This window comes from Struthio camelus, chromosome 10 (genome assembly GCF_040807025.1).
Source record: "Struthio camelus isolate bStrCam1 chromosome 10, bStrCam1.hap1, whole genome shotgun sequence".
Taxonomy (NCBI): domain Eukaryota; kingdom Metazoa; phylum Chordata; class Aves; order Struthioniformes; family Struthionidae; genus Struthio; species Struthio camelus.
Genome location: NC_090951.1, coordinates 15,950,229 through 15,970,034, shown reverse-complemented (window position 1 = coordinate 15,970,034; position 19,806 = coordinate 15,950,229). Strand labels below are relative to the sequence as shown.

Genomic DNA, 19,806 nt, shown 5'->3' with positions numbered 1-19,806 from the left:
AAGAAGGGGAAGATAAACTTCCTGGTTTACTTTTTAATAATCTGCTGATGGTCTGAATTTAAAAAGAAACCTGCTTTTTGGTTTAACACTAAGTATAATTGTAAGACATGTGAAAGCTGGGATGTTCTCTTGATTGTGTAGTACAGAGTGAGCCAAACTCAGTTCTCTGCTGCTGATAATAGGACATTTGTACAGGTTTCATTCTAAAATGATTTTTTTTTCAGTTAGTTGGAATTCATTGTTTTTCTAACTGAACATTGTTCCTGAGCTCATCTTTCTTTGCAAGACTGCGGTATCCCAGCTATATAGTTTCTGACAGTTCTTGATGACTTGGATTTTGATTCTCTAGAATTCTGGATTGATAAAAGTATGGATTATTCACAAATTTAAATTTATAAAGTTATTCTATTTAAAAATGAATGCTAAACTTGTGATATTAGATACTGTGGTAATTTGATTTTTATATGGTGGTTGTATGTCTCCTCTATAGCACTGTTCCTTTTTAATGTATTGTTATAAATTTGTTGGGAAGAAAACTTTTGGTAACTAGAATGAAGTGGGTGGATGTTTAATATTCCAGCATAGATATACAGGAGAAGTAGTTAATGATGGTGATTAAAGTCAGATAGTGCTAGTCAAGGCTCAAGTTTTTGTATTGGATTAGAAGCAGGTCATTATAATTTGATGGGTGTGATAATATGCTGTTTGTGTTTACATAGTGCTGTTTGTATCTGCATCTACCACATAGTTTGCATTGAATTTGGAGAAAATCTGGATTACCCACTAGCAGTGACTCAATTGGTGACGGTGTTATGCGAGAGAGAACATATATGATAGCATCAGAAACATGTTGAGTGTTAGGGCCTGATGATTTGCTGCAGAGACTGCCACAAAGAGGATAACTTATCACGTAGTCATATAAGTCTATTGGGGTTTCCTTTCCTTATGGTTGGAAGAGGAAGTTGGTGGAGACTTTCCTTACAGAGGTGCAAGAAAAAAACTCTCTGCAATTTCAGACAGGCTGGGTCATTACGAAATAAGTGGCTACTGAAAAGTTCTGAGCCTTTGGTTTTCATGATCACGGAATCGCAGAGTTCATAGACCCTATGACTGTGTCAGTGGCTGAGTTGTGGTATTTTGAAGGCACCTACAACTCCTGATGGAAAAAAATTGAAGCACACTTGAAATTGTTGTAATTTTGCATGAAAAGGAGATGAACTGGACAGATGACATTTGGGAAAGGAAATAATAATGAATTATTTTCTTTAATTTTGTCTTGGGATAAAATATTCTATTACATTAGATTACTCTGGCTTTTGATTATTATGCAGGAAGAGAGAAGCCCTGAGGTGTCTGAAATAAATAGTATATAGTTAAGGGCACTAAAGAAAATGATATCTGGAAGGGTTGGAAAAATTCATAATTCATAAATAAAAAACAGAGAATATGGAGCGAACATTGTATTATGCGGTAGGTTAATAATGTATGTCAGGTATTTCTGAAAGTCTTAAGTGAGGCCCATACTTAAAGGTCATCACTTAAAGCAGTGATGTAAAAGTCTGTGTTGAACATTGTTAGCTTTGCAGAAGTAGCCATACGTTTTATGTTAACCTTGCCAGGGTTTTTGTAATCTAAGTTCTCCCAAAAGCTATGGGAGATAAATCGCTAGAGCTCAAAATGAAAAAAGCTTAAGCCCTAAAATGAGGGATTTTTTTTTTTATAAATTGAAATCCAAAAGCTTGTTTATATTTGAAAAATATTCACAAGCCACTTTTGGAGACATTCATGCTTAATATACTTAGTTATGTGTGTTTGTCCGTTGAAGTGCAGCAGCAGTGGTGGTGGTGGTGGTGATATGTATGTATTTTCAGTAATGCCTGCCAAAACCTCTTCCCCTTCCATTTTGCTGTACAGTGACTCTTAGGAGTGCAAGAGGGGAGAAGAGATTCCTTGGAAAATTGGTTTCAGTAGTATTAAGCACGTGCAGTTGAAAAGCTGGCTACTCCATAGTACTATAGATGTTATTCTCAGCAGTTTCAGACTTTTTTGTAATCTGAGCAGACATGGTACAAAAATACGATGTGCTAAGGATTTTTAATACAAAATTAACTTAATGCTACTTTAAAGATGGCAAGCAAGTTCCCTACTTAAAATTGACTGGTGCTGCTTTTTAATGTGAACAAAGGATGCTTTTTAATTACCTTCATTCTCAAGATAATATTCGCTTGGGACTTCCATATCAGTAACAGTTGCAGTTGGTTAGGCATGAGGTTATGTATTTTATGTACATCTGTGTATGTATATAAACATACACAATGTATCTGTTTCTAAAAATATTCACCCACTTTGTTTTTATATTGCAGTCATTAAACCTTCCTTCTGCCACCAAGGAAATATTGATGACTCTCTTCTATTGATGAATCTTTTCTATTTGCTGATAATATTTTTCAGAAGTTAAAAATACTGATTTATACAAACTTCTGATGATGCTGACAAACCTTTCTGTATCTACTTTTATGTTGTTATTTATACTTGTTTAGTAATCTGTATTTTCAGCGATTCATTTAGATGTTGAGTTTTGACTTTCTATAGCTTATGTAGCATCCTGAAGAAAGTAAACTGGCGGTTTTTCACAATTTTGAATGCTGTGCCATGAAAAGTTCTGATTTCCATTGCTTTGTAACTGAGTATTTAAAAAAAAGTCTCACTTTCAAATATGATTAGACGGTTGCAAAAAGTTGAAAGATTTTGTATTATTTTTTGATGGCTCTAAAGACATCAAGAATTTATAAATTTTGAATGGAAAGTCTCTGAATTCAGTTAGTTCTGAAATGTGAACCAAAAAAAAAGATTTTTATAGCATCATATATAGAAATTTATAATAAAGCACTTTTTCCTGTCCTTGAATCACTCTTTAGTGTTATATAATTGGATTTTTTCTCCTCTAGCCAGTAAGATGACTATGCAGAAGTTTTGGGAGGTTTTGTGGATTTTTTTTCTTTTTTTTTCCAGTACTAATATTGTTACCATCTCAAAGTACATTAAAATGTTAAACTCAAGTTTAATCTATTTGATGTTAGTGAAGATTATGGGAAAGCAGATGCTGTTAACTTGAATCTTGTCAAAGGTGCCCTTTCTGTCGATGAAAGGGGAGGGATTTGGTTTCTAGAAGTGTCTGAAACTGAGGCCTTTGCGAGCTGCGAAGCGGAAGTGGCGTGAGTCTGTCCATACATCCTGGTGCTAATTCTGTGGCGTGTGAGATATGTTATCTTTTCAAACTTCTCCTGGAACTATTTCCCTTATGTCTGTACTTCCGCTGAGCTTTCTTTACGCTGGGATTATTGCCTTTTACTCTTCTTGCTCTAATTCTTTCACCAGTCTGGGGTTTTCTCCCTTCAGGAAGGGTACGTTGTATCACAGTGTAGCAAAAGGCTTTATACAGCCTTAACCTCCCTAGGAGTAGCGCTGGAGTTTTTGTTTTGGGGACAGCTACTTTGTTGTCGGAGAGAAAGCCTAGGGCGTATTTCAGAAACTTCAGAAGGTACTCTAAAGAAATTAGATTTCTAGAAAGCCATTTCCGTGCTTGTTTGCTTAAGCTTTTTTGTGGTTGGGAGCTGTCATGACTCTTGACTGGTGGGGATGTTTGCGTATTGCACATGTGGTGGTGAATCTTGAGCATACGTTGTATGGAGTTAATAGTTGTTTCTATAGTAGTAATTACAATTTCTTGTGATTGGGCTTTGTTTGCACATCTTATAATGCTGATACAAGCTTCCACAGGCTTCCACAGGAAGAACAGTGTGAACAGGACTTGAATTTCAAATAGTGGGAAAACTTTTTTCAGGATAAATTTTCTTGACTCATACTGTATCTTTACTTTTTATGGAACCATATCAATTTATTGCAGTATTAATTTACTTATAACAGTGTGCATTCTTCAGTTGCCCCCACTGAAACTGGTACTCGTCGCTGGTGCCTCTCCCTCCGAGTGCCTAAGCGTTCCTGAGCCGGCGTATGCAGCCGTGTGGGCTCGGTTTCCCACTCTTTTGTCCTTTGACTGCTCTCGTTTTTAAAATGGTCCATGCGGCTATTAAAATAGGCCGCACTGTTCCAAATCTGTTGGTCTTTTCCTTTCCTTGAGATCATTATTACCCTTTGGTGTAACGCATTTGGATAATCTTTATGCAGAAGGACAAAATTGCTGTTGACCGGGTACTTTATAGATACAGGCACGGTCAAAATTGCTCATTTGTGTGGTGCCCTTGGAGCAGAAAGCAGAATTCGTGCCTGAGAAGTTCTTAATGGCATCTTTAGCTTTTAAAAGCAGTTGTTTGGGCATATTAACAGATCAGTCTGTCTGCAAGTGTCGGAGGCAGCGCTGATGGTGACGGGCAGCGCCCTGCGTAGCTGTGCCCGCTGTGTCCCCAGGCCAGGGGGGCCTGGGGAGCCCTTCTGGGGCACCTTGCAGGGACGGGGACGCGACCGCAGCGTGGGGCCCTGGCGCTGCCAGTGCTGCTGCCCGCCCGGTGCCCCACGCGGCAGGGAGGGCAGTGGGCGGCCCACCTGCCCGCCGGGGAGAGGCAGGGCTGCGCGCCGGGGGCGGTGGGGCCCGCAGGTTGGTACTGAGGTCCTTCTGCTTTCCTGAGGGATGTAGTTCTCCTTAATCTAGAATTAAAATTTCTTAAAGTGCACTTTTTCCTTTAATTAAGTTGTTTTTCAAATTTGTACAATGTTTTGAATAGTTTGTGTTGTAGAAACTAATGTTTTTGAAGATGACATCTATAGTACCATATTTCAGTGTTGCTTGGAGATTTATTCCTGCTGGGTGGGAACAAAGATAACATAATAGCAAGTATTGCGTTTAGATTTATTTGATACCAGTCAAGACGTCATATTGTTTTTGTAGTAAGGCTTTTGTAACTAAAAATATCTTTTAAAGTTTATTTCCTGTTATGTAGTTAAGTTTTTACTTGTTTTATAATTGCATCTTTTTGATGGTTTGGTGTTGACAAATACTGTTAACACTTACTTGTGATTAACTCACAGTCGCTAATACAGCTTTGAAAAAATTCACTTCTCTGACTTTTCCATCATGATGTACTGTTAATTTTTAATGCTAACCAGAGAGGTGAAATGTAGGCTTTGGGCAGGTTTAGGCTTGGTAAATTACTTTATCCAATTTCTCCCTTGCCTGTGAAACTCAACAGTCTGGTTCACAGATTCCTGCTTGTTTTCATTCCCCACTCATTGGGATGGCTCTTGGTCGTGGAAGCTGTGTGTGAAGACTGCTCACATGCAGAAATGGCAATAAAACAGGGCTGTATGTTGTTTTTCTTCCTCAGTACTTCTGTAGCTTAGAAAGCTTAAGTGGAAAGTGCATCTGTGCGCAAAAAGCTCTTTTGCAAAGTTGCTTAATTTAACTGTTGTATGGTCTCTGTGAGCTGTAATTAGAGAAAGCAAAGCTCACCCAGCTTGTCAGACTGCCTGGGGAACTGGTCTGACCCAGTGGTTTCCAGCAATGTCATTTATGGCTTACTGGGGACCCATGGATTGTGATGTATAGTCTCAAGAAAGATGAAGCACATGCAAACTTGCTTTTCTTATTGAAATGTATTTACAGTTTTTGAAAGGAAACATTTGTAGAATTTTACATATGAATATGTACATTAACTTCTAAGCTCTTTCCAAGCAAATGGTGTGATCAGAAGGGCTGATACGCAACTCTCTATAAGCTGTTCTCCTAGATCATAGTACAGTAGTGTGTCATCATGACGTTCCCTCAGGAGGGTTTTGGGGAGGACTAGCTGCAGTGCCCAGTCGTCCCAGAGGCCTTGTCATTTGAACCCCCTTGCAGCAAACTGTTGTGGTATCACTTCCCCTAAACATATTTGATTGTCATAGATACCTTAACCTTTCCATCTAAGCTGGAATGCCACGTATAAGGCCAAAGGTACAAATATTCCTGTCGTATCACCGCAGTATCATTTAAGGCCCAGCACTGAATACCTGCACCATTGTATGGTTTTGTTTGTGAAGAAGAAAAAGGGATATTTCTAGTCCAGCAAGCTCAAGGTGGAAGAAGACTTTGGAGGGGAGAGATGATGCTGGTAATGGGCATGTGAGACTCATAAAACCTGGGCCTGGATACAGTCTTAGACACAAATTTGTTTTTCTGGCTCTGGGCTGGGGAGAGGTGCTTTTGCAGAAGAACTTGAAATTGCCTATTATTACTTTGTGAATGTCAAGGGATAAGTTTATTAAGTTTTATAAGTTGTTGTACACGTTTGACTCTTAGTTCCTTCACTTTGTGCCCTGATGCATGTCTTGCTAAAGCATGTGCAGTATGCTGCTTTGAGGTATCTAGTCCAAGTATGAGTAAGTTTGTTGTGGGTGAAATGATGAGAAATATGGGAAACTTGCCAATTGCCTAATATTCCCGTGTTAAATATAAAAGGAGATTAAGGATGAGGTTTATTTTGAGAGCTTTTCCATCGTTGAAAGATACAGGACTGGTGTACTTGCAAAGTAGCGCTTGAGGTGGTTGAGAATTTTACTGTGTAATGGGATCCAGTTTTGGATGGCGTTTTACTTTACTTTCCTTAACCTATTAAAGTAGGGTTTATTTTTTCAATATTGAGGATTTATTTTTTTGGTAGTACTATTACTACATTTACATAAGAGGGAGGAGAGTTGGGGGATGCAGGACAAAGTGTATTGTCCTTTTTCCCCCTCTTCTGTTCCCAGTGCCCCAGAAGACAATGTGGGCTCTCTGAAGGCACAGCAACAGAATAAAAATAAGCCTTGACTAGGAAGAAGCTTAAATGTCAAATAGATTAGAACACTTTTTCTCATGCAATAAACTTGACGTTTTGGAAGTGTTTTATTGTTCACTGTTATTTTTACTTTCCTATCTAATAGATAGCATCCATACAGGTTAAAAATATGGTATTTTTGCCATATTGGTTGAATGCTGAATTGTTTGGTCAGCTGTCTGCTAATTTTGACTTTGGGACGTTTGAAAGAATAGAACTTCAGGGTAAACTTCACTAAACATGAAACTTCATGAACAATGCTTTTTGAGGTTACTAGAAATGTCTGAGTGCTTCAACGAAAGTTCATTCACAAATTTGATCTTTTAAATTTTCTTGACGTGTTGGGGAAATTCAGTAAAATAATTGTTTTGCATTTCTTTTCTCATATTTTCACAAATGGTTTAGTTCAGCAAGCTGAAACAACGGATGCACGTTACAAGCTACAGGACTTAACAGAGTAAAGAACACGAAGAATCCAGGCTACCTTGGGAAAACAGTGTAGTAATCGCCTTAGCTACGTTTTCCCTTGTTACTGTTCTTCGTTCTTTTTTCTTTATGCTTATACAGCAAGCATGGTTACCCGGAAGGTACTATCTGGAAGCTCATTCTTCATTACAAATGACTAGTTTCTTGTCTCCTTAAATACACAGCGACTTAAAACTCAGCCTTAGATTTGTTAGGTCATGCTTACAGTTGTTATACACAAATGATCTGGGTGGAATATTTCATGAGTGCAATATACAAAAAAACTTCTTTGAGGATTTCAGTTACATTTTTAGCATATTGTTACTCATCTTCCCTGCAGCCTCCAATAAGTAAATTCCACTTCACAGTAATTAGCAGAACTTCTTCACTTGTTAAATTTGCATGCTATACACATTTTGTATTCTGTGCAGCAGAATTGGTATGTACATGTAATACAAACTGATGAATACATGCGATACATGTAATGCAAACTGTATTTACTTTACATGTTTGGGTTTTGCTTCCATTTGCATCTCATTTCTTTTGAAGCTTCTTTGTAAATCAAGAAATACTGCATGCAAAAGAAAACAAAATGTGTTTAGATGTAATCTCTGCTGCGTACTCATTCTTTTTTTCCTCCTTTATTACAGAAATGAGCCGTCAGACTGCTACAGCACTACCTACAGGTACTTCAAAGTGTACGCCATCACAGAGGGTGCCTGCACTGACTGGCACTACAGCTTCCAATAATGACTTGGCTAGTCTTTTTGAGTGTCCTGTGTGTTTTGACTATGTGCTGCCACCAATTCTTCAGTGTCAGAGCGGCCACCTTGTTTGCAGCAACTGTCGCCCCAAACTTACGTGCTGTCCAACTTGCCGAGGCCCCCTGGGCTCCATTCGTAACTTGGCTATGGAAAAAGTTGCCAATTCTGTACTATTCCCATGTAAATATGCCTCTTCTGGATGTGAGATAACTTTGCCACACACAGAAAAAGCAGACCACGAGGAGCTGTGTGAGTTTAGGCCTTATTCGTGTCCATGTCCTGGTGCTTCATGTAAATGGCAAGGTTCTCTGGATGCTGTAATGCCACATCTGATGCATCAACATAAGTCAATTACAACACTTCAGGGAGAGGATATAGTGTTCCTTGCTACAGACATTAATCTTCCTGGTGCTGTTGACTGGGTTATGATGCAGTCTTGTTTTGGCTTTCATTTCATGTTAGTGTTGGAGAAACAGGAAAAATATGATGGTCACCAGCAGTTCTTTGCAATTGTACAGCTGATAGGAACACGCAAGCAAGCAGAAAACTTTGCTTATCGACTTGAGTTAAATGGTCATAGGCGGCGATTGACTTGGGAAGCAACTCCTCGATCTATCCACGAGGGAATTGCAACAGCCATTATGAATAGTGACTGTCTAGTCTTTGACACCAGCATTGCACAGCTCTTTGCAGAAAATGGCAATTTAGGCATCAATGTAACTATATCAATGTGTTGAAATGGCAATCAAACCTCTTCAGGCCAGTGTTTAAAACCGCTGCATTTAATTTAGCAGAAACTAGGATAACCATCTTTGACTGTCAGACAAATTATTTGGTAGACAGAAGATAGACGTATATGAAGGTAAATAAAAGGAAAGGCTGTTAAATTGCAGGAAGCAGTTGCATGTAGTAACACTAATATATTTAAAATAAGTCAACAGTAAACCACTGAAAATATATATACACCCAAAATGGGCATCTTTTGTATTAAGAATTGATTCTACAGGAAATGTTGTAAAATAATTCTAAAAACTTGTTTGTAGATTGATTGTACTGTTGAAAAGGATACTGTTTCGTGTTTTTGTTTGTGTTTTTTTCCTCCTCCTTTGACTGACAAGCCATGTTGAGCGGTCTGATCTCTGGCCGCTGCTTTTTCCCCCACCTTTGTAAGTCACTACATAGTATTGCTGCTGTTTGTGTATATTTTTTGTGTATTTGCTAATTTTTATTAACTTCTAGTTTTTCATTAAATAAATATGACTTTCTTTTCTGTAATTCAGGTTTTCTCTTTTTTGTATCTTTTTAAAATTAATTACAAGTGTCATCTTTTGATATGCATTATTGCTATGGTAAAACTTATATTTCTGTATGTTTGGTAAATTTTGTCTCTTTCCAGTAGTCAGTTCATTGGTGATACTGTTCTTAATTGAGCTATTTTGTGAATGTATTGAGCTCGAAAGGAGTAATTATGTTCAAGATGTGTTGGGAAAGAAGGCTCCTTTAAAAACAGTCTAGATGTTGTTGTACTTTGAGTTATATCTTCTAACAAAAATGAAGAATTATTAAGATTTTTCCAAATTTAAAAGAAGAAATTCACATTTCAAATTTAAAGATGCTTAGAAACTCAGTTGCATCCTTGTATGTGTTGGTTTTTCAGTACAAAGAAGGTATTGTCTTACACAGTGTTTGTAACTATAAAACCAGACCATTTATTTTTTTTTTTTTTTTAAAAAAAGGCAGTCAGAATGAGATGTTTTCAGTCTTTTTATATTTGTCATTAAAAGAATACCTAGCAAATTAAAAACAATTTTGCTTTTGCTTTAGCTCAAAGTTTGACACATTAATACTATTGCTCAGTTTCTTGTCCTCATGTCTTTTGGTTGCTACTAATGAAAGTAATTTTCTTGAACTGATCTTGTATATCATTGTAGTGATATGATATACAGTAAAATGCAAATAATTTCTTACAGGTATAATTCACCAGCCATAAAGGCTTTTGTAGGATATTGGGCTTTATGCAGTTGCCTATATGTGAAAATTTTACCATGAATGTATATGGTATGCGTGTTATAAAACATGGAGGCAGAAAAAGGAGCAAGCTGAAAAACTGTTATATCTCAAGCTATTTGAAAGAAACCTTTGTCAAACCTAGTAATTATGGACATCTGTTTGGAGAGGTAGTCTGGCTATTAACTACTTTTGTAACACATTAAAATACAGTTTATTTACTGTGCACTGTCTTAACTTTCTTATCAGAAATTGATCTATTAAGACAACTCTTGTTCAGATTTTTTTGATGCATGATGAGGTAAGTAGTTCTACAGGTAAGGAACATGAAAAACCTCAGGTTGGAGTAATAAAATAGTACAGAAAATAGCGGAATTAGTGAGGTTCACGTTTTAGAAGTTGCTATGATGCTGTTCAAATTGTGCACAGATTTCATTTACAAATGTGCTGGTATCGTGTGACAGCAGATAAATGCTTCAAAGGAGTCTGCCATCTAGCATTTTTTTCCTTATGAATATACAAATGATTGTTTTCCAGTCTTCTAAGTCCAGTAATTGCTCTTGCCTAATTAAGCTTGTGACTGCAGTTTTGTCTTCTGGTCTACTGACAGAAACTTGGCTAAACCCTTACATTATTTTTATGTACATAAACATACACACTCACCTTCCCACTCACTCACTCTTGATTGCTTGCCTGGGACTGAAGTTTACTCGTACCAGCCAAGGTGATGTTATTTTAAATCTCAAATTTTGTTAAGAAATTCTAGCTAAGAACCTGTAAGGGTAGCCCTGAGCAGGCGCATACTTAAACTAAAGCATAACAGGGCTGCATAAGTGCAGGGTTCGCATTAGACTGTTTACTGCTGCTTGTCCTTTGAATGGCTCAACTTCGGCTGCGTGCCCCAAAAGAACCGTGGCTCTTAAACCCTTATGGCACTGATCTGCAGTGATTTTATTTATGCTAGAATGGGCTAGTTCTCAAGAGTATACTTTTGAAGAGGACTTTAAAAAATTGTGTTTGTAATAATTTTTAGAAGCTACTGGTGTGGTCAGACTGTTCTTCATTGTGTTTTACAGGTAACAAATGCTATAGCATAATTAATGTGTGCTGATCTATTATAATGTAAACTAGTATTACTCTACTTGATATATTAAAAAAAAAAAACTGTATAAAACAGTATAAAACATTTGACCTCCAGCTGCAGATGGAACATACCAATTATGCTTAGGCCCAGATCCTCAAAAGTATTAGGAGCATAATTCAGTGGACTGCCTCTGAATAGTTTGAGGATCTAGTAAGTAAACTGCACGCTGTTATATAAGAGAAAGGAAAATGACGTACTAAAAATCTGTACAGTTTACTACCTTATCTAAAATAAATGGTATATTAAAGCCTGGTAATGTCTTAGCATTAGCTATTTATTTTAGAAAGTATTGTTTTTAACTAGCTTTGCTGTATTGGGAAAAGGGTATTCAAAAGTGTCTTTGAATGAAATGCAGTAAATCTTGCATTTGTCCCCATAAATTTTAGTGCTATATCTGGGGGGGGGGGGAGGTCTGTTTTAACCTATCATCTGTCTTGCTAGTTCTCGTTTACAGTATTCAAAATTAAAGTAGGTTAACTTTTTTTGTATTGCTGCCTATAGCATTGTATTACTTATTTCAGTGTTTTTTCAAAGCTAGTACGAGTAAGAGTATGAATTGCACTAGGCAGCTAGTTACAGTTGTTACAGTGTGGGTAGAGGAAAGGCGCTACCAACGCATTCTTGTGCCTTTGATAAGCTTCGTTATCGTATGGTAAATTCTGAGGGGCATACTCATGTTTAATGCCAGCTTCTCTTAACTGTTAGTTGCAAATTAGAATAACCCCTGGTGTATTGAAAGTACTTTAAAAGATCTTTACTGTTCTAGCTTGCTGCTACACTTGGTTTTTATTCTTGACTGAGTTCAGTAAAAGCAAAAGAAAAATAAGGCACGCACTTACTTACTCACTTAAGCATTATCCATCGTAACAGATAGTTACTATATAGACTTTAAAAAGCAAAATAACATGACTAAGCCAGCTCTGCAAGCAAGAACATGAAAAACTGTAATTAAATCTGTGTAAAGAAAGATTTAGTGCCATTTGAGTGGCACTAAAAACTCTACCTTTCAAGTAAAGTCCATGTGGGCAAGACTTATGAATTGGGAGGGTGTGGCAGGGAAAAGCCATTGCTCAACTCTTCTTAGGGTAGGAGCAAGGGTAGGGTAGTAGCTTTGGTTCTTCTGAAGTGAAATTGCTGTGGAACTCCCCCCCCCCAGCACTTGGTATCTTCCAAAAAAAAAAAACAAAACCCACAGCTTTTCTGCAGATAGAGCAGCTGGCACTGGCCTTGCATGCAGTTCTGTCTTCGCAGTAGTGCAATGCGCAGGAGTGTTACTTGAGCTCCATTAAGTTTTGTCAAAACAGTGTGTTTTTTTTTTTTTTTCCTACTAGTTTTGCTTAAAGGCAGTTGGCATATTAGCTATCATACCTTTCTGGTGTTTTACTGATTGTCTAGTTTCTTTGCCCTTTTTGTGTTCAAGTAAGGCAGAAAAAGATTCTGACTATGCATTACCTCCTAATTGTTTGCTAGCGAAATTCTAAACTATGTTGATGGGTAAGAGTAGAATTCTCAAAATAATTAAACAAACAAAAGTGTTTTATTTTTATCACTTTATTTGATTAAGTTTAATAATCTTCTGTGAATGTTTTAAAAGCTTTTATGAATCAGCTGCAGAAATAACATTCTTGTATCATTAATAAATATCAGTGCTATTCCAGGAAAATCAGCTTTCTTTGTATATATACGAAATTAAAGCAAACTTACTTACTTACTTAATTTTAATTTACAGGCTGCTTCTATTATAGGGTTTTTTTCACTGATGTAATTTGCATTTCACAAGTACACTTCAGTTTGTTTCAGAATTAATGAGCACCAGAATGTAACATGCTGGTTCTTTTCTTGTAGTTGACTCTAGTAAAAAGCAAAGAAAAACTTAAGAACCCTAGCTTACAAAAGTTTATATTTCTATCTATCTTCACTAACATCTAGGGAAAAAGAAGAGACAAAGTTATCGAGAGAGATAGCTATCCTGAGATGCGATACTGACAGACTTTCTTAAACCTTAAATAATTTACAGTATCTAATTCAGTATTAATGATCCAGTTCTCTTGGCACTGTTAATTAAATGAAACGATTTAATTTTTATAGGTTAAACCCCAAACATAAGCATGTCAGAATCAACAATGTTCCTAGTTTTGTGTCAGGTAAGATTTAAGAAGAACACGTACTTTGTCCCTCCAAAACCGTTACCAGGCTTAATCTTTTTCACAAAGTCTTCAACTATGCTCAACCTACTTCCAGTGCTGTAAGTACAACTTTGCATACATGAACTTTACTGCATTATCTGTCTCCTTTCCTAAACAAGAATTAGTATATTTAAGTTCCTCTTTAGTTGCTTCCTGTATTTAAGTGTGAAAAATGACATCTAGATTGGCATTACTACAAACTAGAACTATGGGGAGGTGCTGAAGGGACTTACTGATTCAGACGAAATTGCTTCTGTTTAAACCCTTTAAGCATTTCTTTAAATCTCAAAAACTTTGTATTTATTTTTCCTGTGATGCTACTGCTCCTCAGTGTATTACTTGAACACTCATTTCCTAAATACAGATATTATTTTACTCTGCACCAAGTCAATTTGCTTTTGGGGTAACCTCCCCACCCCCAGTAGCGTCTCTTGCTGCAGGGGCACTTTCATCTGAACACATCATAGGATTTTATCTTACTTCCTGTTTGTTCTCTTTACAGATGTTATCAGCTATTGACGTTTATATAAAAATACACCAGAGAGATAGCTAGATAAGCTAAGGAATTGTTTCTTGATAGCTTCAGATCTCTCATGCTTGAATCTCTCAATATCAAGAAATGAGTATTTTTTTCCAGGTTTCTTTGCCAACAGTAGTCAAAAGCAGCAAACGCCCATAAAACGCGGTTGCAGGATGTTAACTGCTGAAGTAATACTTTTATTTTGATTGCATTCACATCTGCATTTGAACAATCAATCAACTTTAGTTGATAGTTATTGATCAGTATTAAAATTTGATGCAGAAGTAATCTTAGCCTGTCTGCTTAAAGTTTACTATTCAAACGCTCAACTCTGGGCTTAACTGAAAATCCTCCATCAAAAGCTGCATTAAGAACTTCATCTAGACAGCTTGCCATAACAAAAGTCAAATCTTGCCGTATGTTCACTGCAATTTCTTCAAGATCTTTTTCATTTCTTTGAGGAATGATAATTCTCTTCAGTCCAGCTCTGTGTGCTGCCAGGACTTTGTCTTTAATTCCCCCTACCTAATAAAGAGAAAAAAAACATATTAAAAAAAGCATGATACTAATCTAATACAGTAATTATTGTAACAAATTTAGACATCACACCTGGAGTTCAATTTTAATGAAGGTTCTCCCTCCCCCAGTCGTTTAGAAAAGTAATTAAAAATGCAGCAATAGTTTTAGCTCATTATATGCTTAACAAGGGAAATATGGTGATGTGCTACAGTATCCTTTCTGTAACAGTTAATAATGGAAGGAGGGAAAAAAAAAAAAAACCCTGCATTAAAAATTAATCTAGGAATGCAGGTGCAAGAGTATCAAAAGTGGCAAAAGTCATTCCTTGCAGGAAAAAAAATTTCTTTAGAACGATTGCCTTAACACTTTATTTTTTCTTATGAAATCCTGAAATCCTGCAACTGCCATCAGAACAGAAGATCTTCAAGATAAAGGTATTATGGGGGGGGGGGGGGGTATAAGTCAAGCGTGCAAGCCCACCTGATAAATAACTTCAGTTGTACAAGGGAAAACACACAGAAAAGCAAACCTGCACCCCCAAAACTGCAAAGGTGGCTTTGTTCTAGAAAAATAGGCATCACTTCAATAAGACACCTGTCTGAGTTTGTAATGAGACTCAAGGAGGATTTTTAAATTAGTTTTTCTTTTTGGCACAGCTATAGCGTTTTCCTCTAACCTTTTTTTTTCCTAAACCTACTTAAAGACCGTTTTAGAGAAAAAAAGCTTGTAATTTTAAGATGTTTTAGAGCAAAGGGCAGCCTTATGTCATCATAGCAAAAAAGGTAAAATTTAGGCTTTGTAAAATACAGTGAACCATAAATCCTCATGGTTACAGTGTCCAGTCTGGACAACGCTACATACTTGTCACGTTGCTTTCTTTCAGGCAGCAGATGCAGCTGATGGCATGCTCATATGAATGAATACTAAGTTACTAAGAATAGTAAGATTCTAGACAACATTCAGAAAGAAGGGAAGAGTCATTTAAAAAAAAAAACTGATTTAGCATTTACAGATACCTAATTGCTGCACCTATCTTAAACAACATGCAAAATTTGGTCACTGGTGGAATAAAGGCACTTGATTTGGAAAGCTAAGCACTTACCCCAGGTCAGAGTGAACACGCTGTTCACTTTTCACTATAGCCTTTAACAACAGAGTCTTGTCACACTAACTGCCACCAGAATGCTCTTTCGAGATCCTTCTAGTCCCTTATAACCAGTTTTTCCTCTCGTTTACTCTCTACTGCATTAAATAAAATACTTTTCAACCTCATCCTTCCTTTATCCATCATTTGGTACAAGATAATTCCCACATCTGCTTAATCAATTACGCCAGGTTCCATTTGCTGCTTAAGTCTTCAAACAAATACAGTTTTGTTTTGTTTTCTTTTGCCATCATGCTATGAAAAAGCTTAATGGGAACATCCATTCAGCTGAGCTATGTATGGGGAACAAAATCTAGAAACATGCGACAATGTTAAACAAGATAGTTTCAGGAGTAATTTATGTGAAATTACTGCAAGCGCTTGAAGAAACAACTTTTCAATGAAACCAGAGATCTTCTTTTACTAATAGCTTGAGGAAATACATTAGAAGTTGCAAGACAGAGATCCTCACATTCAAAATAGTTCTGAAATATATGTTTCCTTTTCCTAATTAGACATTTTAATATGCTTTCCCTGGAAAGAGCATGAAGGCTAGTTTAAACACAAGGCATCAGTTAACATGAGCTGGCTTTCATCAGCCTCTTCAAAATTATACCAGAAGAGACTGGAGAGCCACTGAGGAATAATCCCGCAAGACTATGCTTTTTTTAAGTGGCTACAAACAGTTTTTAAACCTAGAATTGAAGAATTAGTACAACTTAGCTCTTTTCTCAAATGATACTTACTGGAAGAACAAGGCCTCTTAGTGTAATTTCTCCTGTCATGGCTACATCTGAACACACCAGCCGCCCACTGAAGAGTGAAGCAAGACAGGTTACTATGGTTACACCAGCAGATGGTCCATCTTTTGTGACAGCTCCAGCTGGGAAGTGCAGATGGATGTCAGTGTTGTCAAGGAGATCAAAACTTCCAGAAGCTTAAAGGAAAAAGAAAGGTTTTTCACATTCAAACCTAAACCTGTTTTGTTTCTGGTCTTTATTCTAAAAGGCCACCAGACGACTACAAGTCTTAGCACTATTTTTTAACAACAGTATGCTGAAAAAGCATCACTGTATTGCAGAGGTCCTTTAAAAAAACAAAACACACACACACCCCTACAAACCAAAAAAACTTGCTTAAATCCAGATTCCTGGACAAAAACCATAACAAGTTAACCAATCAGCTAAGCATTTGCATGTGCTGGGAAATTCAGAATAGGGATTAATGTAGAGATCAAGGAATTGATATTTTTCATTTTTGTTTTTATGTCCCAAACCTCAAATGTCAATTTTCAGAAAACCAATATTATCTAATAAATAAAATATATTTGTCATTTACATCTTCCTGTTCACTGCACCTATAGGACATTACTATATATATACACCTTTACCTCTCTGGTTTACAATGTTAATGCCAGCAGCATTTCATATGCGTTCATTCAGTCCTTCTAGTTTAATAAAGTATATCTAAACTACCATAAGTAATGACAGATGCTCAACAATTATTTAGCTATTATTTTGGCTATTCACCAAACTACAAAGCACGCTTCCAGAACTCTATGGTGGTTTAAGCAAGAAAACAAGTCAAGTCTTTTTGATGAAGTCCTGTTTCACTGCAATTCAACTGTTTCCATACAAATTAAAACAATTCTCAAAATATTAGGTCTTATACTGTACAAACCTACTTTTAGTAAAAATAATATCTTATATTAGTATCTAAATTCACACCATAATACTACTGATGGAAAGGCTGACTGTAAAAATGAGCAAGAGGCAGTGCCTGCCTGCCAGAACTCACAGCGAGAAAAAAGCATCTTGGCACAGAGGCTCTCCAGAAGCATCCTGGTTACCGCAGCAAGAGACTGACCCAGCTGGGAGAAAGTGCAACAACAACTTGTGTTCTGCCTAGACTGACCTGGATGCTCACACTCAGGGATCTCGGTGATTAAAAAAGAAATCAGAAAACTATCTAACTGTAAAACACCTTACCTGCCACACCTGCAGGCAAGGCCACTGAAACCGCTGCTTGGCAAAAATCAGTCGACACAAGAAATACTGTAGAGCTGATTTCAGCTTCAGTATAGCAAGTATAGTAATCACTCATTGCTGGAGAACCCTTATTTTGTTAACACTAACGCACTTCCACGATGAATAGGAGTAACTGCCATTGTTATTCAGCAATGTTACGATCCATTATCGAAAAATATGAGGTTTTAGGACACTTGGTTTCCATGCAATATTAATGCTTCCTTTATGTGCATCTTTGCAATGATGAAGTCATTGGCTAATGATGTACACATAACTGCCACAATGCATTTAGTCCGTGCCAACGTTTGTCATTTTTTTACCCCACGTACCGTTGGTTAGCTGGTATCGCTTTGCATTGCTGCGCAGCCAGCTAATTGCGAGATGTGCCGACTCCTTCATTACATCCCCAAGTTGACCAGTCAAAGTAAGCTGACCTTCTCCATCCATGCGACTAGCTTCCACAAACATGATCTCTCCCCCCAAGGGAGTCCAAGCCAAGCCTATGGCTACTCCTGGCTGACTTAAGCGTTCGGACACCTGAAGGAAAATAACACAGGAAACAATTTAGGGAACAATCATAATTTAAACTACTGCCAAAACAATTTGATAGCTGTCTTCTAAACAACTGTATTGATTAAAGCTCAAAGTTTAAGCCCAAATATCTGATCTCATTTCTTTTTACCCAGCAGTAATTCTGCATATGTATAAACATGAATTACAGTAATAGGACCTGTATGTGGGTGGTTAGCTTGAGGCAGTGGCCTAAAGCCATCTGGGTACATCACTCTTGAAAAACATTCCCCACCCCCAACAGTTCAACAAAAAATCTTCCCTTTCACTTCAAAGGACTTCCAACTATTTAGTCAATCCTGACTGAATGTTTCTTTGACTTAATCCATGTGCCAGAGGTATATTTGTGCTGACTCTATTACTTACATGAAAAGCTGGTTTTAAACCTGAATGTTCCCTAAAAGCATTTTTAAAGGTGGTTTCATTGCCCAAATTACTGATGACGTAATAACTTTGTTCATTGCAAACATTTATAAATCATTATGAATAATGAAAACGCTTGAGTCTGCTAGCAGGTGACGTATGACAGAGAATGGGAAATCTGACCGTTTCCATCAGCAATTGCAGGTAGTTGAGCAAGCTTTACTTCCACATAGGACTACGATCTACTTATCTGAAAGTCTGACTATGCCACCCAGTTACTGCTCAGAGTAACGGAGGTGTCTGAATTCCAGCCTTGGGTTAAGGGAAAAAAAAAAAAAAAAGCAGGATGTTTTCCAAGAAGATTCCAATTTTTGAATTTTTTCCTTGCTGTGAAAGATTGTTTTAGAATGTAACAAAATGTTTTCCCGAGCTACAAGGAGTTGGAGAAACTGTGATGAAAGATCATAAAGCTATTCAGCATGTTCTAAACTATTAAGTTTGTATTTATCATGGGGCAGAAAAGAGACTGGATGAGTTTTCACTGTGTCAAGCAGTGAGTAGAGCAAAAGACAAATACTCCTTTGTAAAACAGACAGGCCCATTTTAAAATAGTTTGTCTCCTACTGAAATGCAAAACTGAAAGTCAATTTGATTCATTTCTGAAAGAGACAAACTCTTCGCTAAACTACTTAGAGAATTGTTTCATTTCTTGGATAGAATACACATGAAGGAGCTTTGCAACATGGCACAGAATCATAATAAAACTATCCCAATTCTCCGAAATCCACATTTCTAGTTAATTTAAAAATTTTCAGGACTATTTTTATTCCTTTGAAACACCTAAGCCATTCCACTTCACACTACTGGCAATTCTAGAGCAATAGGATGAGTTTTCCCTCTAGTTTAATCAGCTCACTCTGCACTGCACAACTTACTATAGTCTTAATGCTTTCCTTTGGTTTGCTGCCTTGCAAGAGTTAGTGGAGGAGCGAACTAATGAGACTTTGCCCAGACACTGAGAAGGCAACGCTCTGTATACACGAGGCTGCGAGCGTGACGGAACAAGGCCAAAGCTTGGGGCTCTGTGCTCTTTCCTGCCTTCCATCTTGCGTGCTGACAGCTGCAATAGGCTGCAGGTTTTAGACCCTGTACAGCCACCCTGCTTCAGCAGATCGCACCTCTCTGGAGAGCAGCATAAATGAAACGGCCATCGACTCGCTATGCAGTTGCAAGATAGAGAACTCTACGCAGAAGCCTGCTGGGAAGACGCTGAACTGGGCACGGC

General features: G+C 37.3%; 2 protein-coding genes across 10 annotated transcripts in view; one reads left to right on the top strand and one right to left on the bottom strand.

Moving 5' to 3' along the window:
- SIAH1 (siah E3 ubiquitin protein ligase 1) overlaps positions 1-10,274 on the top strand; it is a 32,920-nt gene extending 22,646 nt beyond the window's left edge. For 6 of the 8 annotated variants that reach the window (XM_068955983.1, XM_068955978.1, XM_068955977.1 and 3 more), the window contains one exon: positions 7,928-10,274. In XM_068955983.1, coding sequence (XP_068812084.1) covers positions 7,930-8,778 — 849 coding nt within the window. In that variant the 5' untranslated portion in view covers positions 7,928-7,929 and the 3' untranslated portion in view covers positions 8,779-10,274. Of the gene's footprint in view, positions 1-3,379; positions 3,542-7,377; positions 7,400-7,927 lie in introns of those variants that run through there. The other 2 variants (XM_068955984.1, XM_068955982.1) reach the window with 2 other exon arrangements.
- Positions 10,275-12,727: 2,453 nt separating this feature from the next.
- LONP2 (lon peptidase 2, peroxisomal) overlaps positions 12,728-19,806 on the bottom strand; it is a 185,774-nt gene continuing 178,695 nt past the window's right edge. For both annotated transcript variants that reach the window (XM_068955974.1, XM_009678414.2), the window contains 3 exons: positions 17,918-18,125; positions 16,308-16,498; positions 12,728-14,423 (listed from right to left, as the gene is read on the bottom strand). In XM_068955974.1, the coding sequence (XP_068812075.1) occupies positions 14,202-14,423; positions 16,308-16,498; positions 17,918-18,125 (621 nt within the window). In that variant the 3' untranslated portion in view covers positions 12,728-14,201. The remainder of the gene's footprint in view (positions 14,424-16,307; positions 16,499-17,917; positions 18,126-19,806) is intronic.